This window comes from Lolium rigidum, chromosome 5, assembly GCF_022539505.1.
Source record: "Lolium rigidum isolate FL_2022 chromosome 5, APGP_CSIRO_Lrig_0.1, whole genome shotgun sequence".
Classification (NCBI taxonomy): Eukaryota; Viridiplantae; Streptophyta; class Magnoliopsida; order Poales; family Poaceae; genus Lolium; species Lolium rigidum.
In genome coordinates this window covers 45,300,989-45,306,738 of record NC_061512.1, presented here as the reverse complement: position 1 = coordinate 45,306,738, position 5,750 = coordinate 45,300,989, and the positions used below count along the sequence as shown (strand labels likewise).

Below are 5,750 nucleotides of genomic sequence, written 5' to 3'. Positions count from 1 at the left end.
CTTACGGCGCGGCGGCGGCAGATGTGCTGCGATGAATCTCCGTGCAGCAAAGCTTGGCGAAGCTCGGCGGAGGCGGAGCGGAAGTTCGCCGGGCGGCGGAGCTCTGGCGACGAACGGAAGCGGCGAGGACGCAAGAGGGCAAGGAGCTCTGTGCGCGCGAGGGAGTTGAGAATGCGAAGAAAGGAGGAAGAAGGAGCCGTTTCCCCTTATATAGGAAGAAGAGATAGTGGGCTGGAAACCGCTGGGCCGCGGCGGTTCGCTTCGTGGGCCGCCACGTGGCGCGAGGATACACGCGCGGAAAACAAAATGTCACAGGGAGGCCGCACGGATCCGGAACGGTAGCGGGGATCCGGTGTGGCGCCATAAGTGCTGGCGCAGAAGCCGAAGGGAAGTGACCCCTGACACTGGCGCGTCATGTACAGTGCGCATGTCACTGACAGGCAATGTACCCGAGAAATTCTCGACTTCGCCGAGGAGAGATTTAATGTCTAAGATACCGGAGGATAAGATACCGGAAAATACCTTGCAAAGAGAGAAACGACGTGAGTCCGACAAAGACGCCGGGGATCTAAGCTGACCACCGGAAAGATTAAACCGGTACCTTAAGATATGGGAACCTGGCATGGACCGTTGGATAAAATCCACCGGACTATACCAGCTTCGGGGACTAATGTTGGGGGGATGACCCCCGGTATGCCAAAGGCATGCCAAACCGGATGGTTTGAGCCATCAAGATACCGGTTTAATGTTTATACCGGAGCATAAAGTTAAGAGTTTGGCTAAGTACAGCTAAGCCGGTATCCCCAAGAGGGGTATACCGGAACCAGATAAAGAAGATACCGGGCTACCGGTAAGAAGTGCCCTGTAGCACGTCGGCAAGACTGGTCAAAGATTCTCTCCAGAGCTAGAGGACAAGGATGAGCTAAGCAAAGTAGCTTTAAACGAAGCCGTGACGATAAAGAAGAGGATGACGCTCAAAGAAGCCGGAGGACGTCAGCCTCCCTGATTAAAGAAGACCCCGGCGTCACTTATGATTAAAGTAACTTTGGAAAGTAGTTTGTCTAGTCAAAGATGTCATTAGGGTTTCTTCCTCTGTAAGCCACCCTCTCCCCTATATAAGGAGAGGGGGCACACCCGTACGCGGGACGATCAATCTAGAGAGTCACCTTGTATGCAAAAAACCTGTATCATGTTGAGATCAATGAAGAGAAAGATCTAGAGCAGAGTTCTTCCTTGTGTGTTTCTTCTTCTACCTTTGCCTTTGGCTGAGTTCTTGAGGAAACCATCCGGAAGTTCGTCCTATCTAATCAAAAACCCTCCCCCGAATCCTCTAGCGCCCATTCGGCCCCAACTTAAGCCATCCTATGGCATCTGTCTGTTCGCCACGACGACATACTATATGCTATGTACGTGGCTCGCAGGGGCTATAGTATTTATGGATGTGCTGCTCACAAATCCTATCTATGTTACATCATTTACACATGAATATGGTTAACTTTACCTTTATCCCATATGTATGCATAGTTGTAGGTGAAATTTCAACTAAGATTTACTAGGCGTCAACGGTGAACACGGTCATCTTGTGCCTGGAGAGGGAGACTTTGCTCATGTTGTCGTGGAAGTGTATCTCCGTGGAAAAATTAGGCAAGGTATACATGAGATTGCGATTCGATTTGACCTAGAATAATTTCTTGTATCTTCATAATGTTGATGTCTCGAAGGTAGACATGAGAGCTCACTCATTCTTCTTCTTCTTCTTCTTCTTCTTCTTCTTCTTCTTCTTCAAGACATACTTGTCATATATAGACTCAACCAATCTTCAGATCACTCCTTGAATAACACTGTGATCAACACGTACTTTTGTAGTGTTTGATGTTAGTCCAACCGTTTTGTTTCTTAAAACTTCCCCATAATCTATGAACGTGTGAATAAACTTGAATTTATTGTGTATATTGTCAACTATTGTTGTTGGTAGATTTTCCTCTATATGCTCAACCATGCAAAGCAACAAACAAGATAGGGCACAAAGAATGAAGGGAAATAGCTTAAGCACAACCTGAAGCAAAAAAATCCAATTCCCTTAAACTCTCAAATTTCTTCACCTTGGTATCCATTGCCAAAATAGCCGGTTCCTCAATAAGATGTGCATTAATGCAAATATCCAACGATGAATACTCGAAGGAAACCAAACTATATCGATGCTCAAAAACTGCAAACAAATAGCATGGTGAAGAAGCTCAAGGATTGAAGCAAGCCATCACAAGATCCACCAATTAGACAAAAAAGATATTATGATAAGAACAAAATGGTGCCCAAAAAAAGTGGGGAAGCACCCCTATGTACATGCACAAATAATTTTTTTTATCTGAATACAATATGCACCACATCGAATTTTTACTCCATCTATATCATTTAGAAGTTGAACACAAACAATGTGCAAGAGCGCATAGATATGAAATAAAGTTTAACGCTTGCAACAAACAAATGATTGAGCAAAAAAAAAATGCAAGCAAACTCTCGGCGGAAGATGGTGTGAGAGAGAGACAAGGCAAAGCTAAGTGCATGCTCTTTTATTTTCATCTCTAATTAAATCCAAAAAAATCTAAAAAATACCTTTCTCTATTTTATCTGCTAGCTAAGTGTTGAAGTTGTGGCATTTCCATGGCAACGTCACATATTTTTTGGCATAAATTTATTTTATTTTTCTTTAGTTCTATTTTCTATTACTTACACACCGCTGTTCCTGACAAACAACTTGGTGAAGTTGATAAAAGAACCATTTGAGGATAGAACCACTTTTTTATGTGAGTCCTTGAATCACTCTTGTGAAAAAATTACACTTGCACTTGGTTAAATAACCCAAATTGGAAAGGAAATCCAAATTACAAAACCTAAATTCGAATCGCAAATAGAAGGTGGTAACATCGCAATACTTACAACACAGACAGATTCAAGTACGTTTCAGACCATGTACATTTGTACAGAAGTCACAGGAAGAAAGGAAGCCTCTACAGGCCGCAGATGGGCAGGTCGAGCGGCGGCGGCACCGTGGACTCGAGCTCGGCCTTGCCGTCCTCCACCACCAGCGCCATGGCGAGCCCGCCGGTGAGATGGGCGTCGATGTGGCAGTGCACCAGCCACACGCCCGGGTTGTCCGCCACGAAGCGTACCACGGCCCACCCGCCGACGGGCACGCCGATGGTGTTTCGGCTGGGCGGATCGACCATGTTGAACTTGGCCTCGTCCCGCCGAGGGTTGTAGTTGCCGAAGCCCGTGGCGAGCACGTAGAAGTGGTAGCCGTGGATGTGCATCGGGTGCTCCTCGGTGGCGAAGATGCCCGTGTCCTGGAACACGATCTGCACCACAGCGCCGAACTTGACGCGGTACAGGCGGGTGCCCTTGACGGGCTGCCACAGAGCGCGCGGGACGTTCTGCGAGGTGAAGTCGAAGATCACCGGCGGGAACGCCGGGAAGTCCTCGGTGAAGACGCCGGGGATGTGGTGGTAGTGCGCCTGCAGAAGCGACACGGTGTTGGGGAGCTGGAACGACACGTTGTTCATGCTCGCGCCGAACCGGGTGTTGTTGGGGCCCTGGCAGAACGGGCCTGGCCGGCAGTTGAACAGGCCGAACCCGATCGTGGTGAACACCTCCTGCGTCACCGGTCCGGGCACCTTCACCGGCCCCGGGCTCCGGATGCTCTTCGAGAACATGGTCGCCGCGTTCGTGTCGTTGTTCGCCGGCATGTACGGGAGCATCGGTGCCTGCCCTGTGCGCCCCGGATGGACCGTGGGTCGGGGACGGCCCTGTGGGCCGTTGGCGCCGGTGCTGGGTTCGGCGTAGCCAGGTGCGTTCTTGTACTGGAAGATGGCGGTGGCTGTGGTGTTGTCAAAGGGGACGCCCTGGGCGGAGGCATAGACGCGGGCGGCGAGGTAGTAGCGGCCAGGGGCGGCGTTGGCGGTGACGAGGACGTCCGTGGTCTGGCCGGGACCGACGAGCACGACGTTGGTCTCGAAGGGCTTGGTGTACTGGGCGTCGGCGGCGACCACGGTCATCTTGTGGCCGGCGAGGGAGACGAAGAGCTCGGAGTTCATGGCCGCGTTGATGATGCGCAGCAGGTTTGTCTCGCCGGCGACCACTGGAATGATGCTTGTCTCTGTGGTGATGTGCAAGCACGGTACCAAATGTTTAGTGAAGAGATCATGCAAGGCCAATGTCAGTAGTAATTTCTGAACAAGAAAGGTAATCGATCCCTGATAAACGAAAGGGAACGACGGACACACGTACCTTGGCTGGAGCACGGGAGGAAATCTCCGGGCTGGCCGTTGATGAGGATGGTGTCGGAGATGTTGGGCGGCGCGCCGGTGATCATGGACTGCCTGATCACCGAAATGGGGTCCCTCCTCCACCACTCCGCTGCGCACACAAACACACATCAGAAACTAAAGCTGACATGATCAAATCAAACCGATGGATCGCAAGCATGTCGGAACATACCGAGCAGGACGGGGAACTCCTTGGCGGGCTTGGGGAATGGGTATGGCATGCCGCGCTTGGGGTGGATGATGAGCGCGCCGTGGACTGTGGCGCGGAGCCACGAGCTGTGGGCGTGCCACCACAGCGTGCCCTCCTGCCCCTCGGTGGTGTACCGGTACGTGTAGGTGGATCCCGGCCGGATGGGGCACTGCGTCACGAACTCCGGCCCGTCCGCCCACCCGTTGCGCAGCTGCCGGAGGCCGTGCCAGTGGAGGGTCACGTTGTACTGCGCCATGTTCACCGCCCTGATCACCAGCGTGTCGCCGCTGTTCACCTCGATGGTCGGCCCCGGGAACTGCCCGTTCACCGTGATGATCTTGTTCGTCTGGCACAGCCGCTTCACCACCGTCTCCTGGACCTGCGTGCATCACAACGGCGACGAGCACCATATGCAGATTAAGCATTAGGGATCAAGCTCGATCAACTGAAGAAACAGCATGCAGGAGCAGGTGTCGCTCGAAGACGTACCACGAACTCGTAGAAGCGCTCCTCGGCGAGGGTGCTGGGCATGATGAACGAGAGGAGAGCCAGAGCGGAGAGGCAGCAGCAGAAGAGCCTCGTGAAACCTCTCGTCGCCATGGTCGCCTGCATTGCTCTTCCCATGGTTACCTCTGCTCGACTGGTTCTGTGACTGCTAGGTGCTGCTGTTGCGCTGATGACAAAACGAAGTGCGACACCGGCGACTATATATAGAGGTCGCCGATCAAGGTCGATAAGCTAGCTAGCTGAATTAAGCACGGGCTGGGGTCGGTCAGTCAGTGCGGTTGTTTGAGATTTGGAAGATTAGGTTACGATTCCGTGCGGTTCGTTGCCGCCTCCCTCCCTGCTCCTTTCTCTCCTGTCTGCCCCGCCCCATGGTTCAAAATGCTGACGGGGAGTTGTTGCACCCACTGGCGCCATGTGTTGCGTTTCACCATGCCCGACCTTTTTACCACTCCTGTTCATAGGAAGTGGAAATTGTTCCTACTCCTCCGTCATGCAGATTGCAGAACTACAGAATACAGAGACAAACAGCGACCGCATTAACTCGGTCAATCGACAACTTATATAGATCATCACCGCTAAAAAGGGATTCGTTTCCGCAGAGATAACTGATTCGTTACTGCACCGTCTCCGGGCGGGAAGGTATTGTTCATTCAGTAATCTAAAACCACGAAACTTATGAGGGTCTAGTAGTTATTATCCAGTGTCAATCTGACCTGAATCAGTGCAAAAGT

The 5,750-nt window shown here is 51.6% G+C and overlaps 1 protein-coding gene across 1 annotated transcript; it reads right to left on the bottom strand.

The window, feature by feature from the left end:
* Nucleotides 1–3,008: 3,008 nt before the first annotated feature.
* Nucleotides 3,009–5,124, bottom strand: LOC124651088 (laccase-3-like). The gene is made up of 4 exons (XM_047190230.1): nucleotides 5,002–5,124; nucleotides 4,495–4,891; nucleotides 4,285–4,413; nucleotides 3,009–4,153 (listed from the first exon to the last, which is right to left on the bottom strand). Exons 1-4 carry the CDS (start codon nucleotides 5,122–5,124, stop codon nucleotides 3,009–3,011), a joined length of 1,794 nt encoding a protein of 597 aa, XP_047046186.1.
* Between the last annotated feature and the right edge of the window lie 626 nt (nucleotides 5,125–5,750).

Coding starts and splice junctions, on each gene's coding strand:
- LOC124651088 (XM_047190230.1), bottom strand. CDS start 5,124: ATGCAGGCGACCATGGCGACGAGAGGTTTCACGAGGCTCTTCTGCTGC. Junction 4,892..5,001: donor AGCGCTTCTACGAGTTCGTG/GTACGTCTTCGA, acceptor TGATGCACGCAG/GTCCAGGAGACGGTGGTGAA. Junction 4,154..4,284: donor CCTCCCGTGCTCCAGCCAAG/GTACGTGTGTCC, acceptor ACATCACCACAG/AGACAAGCATCATTCCAGTG.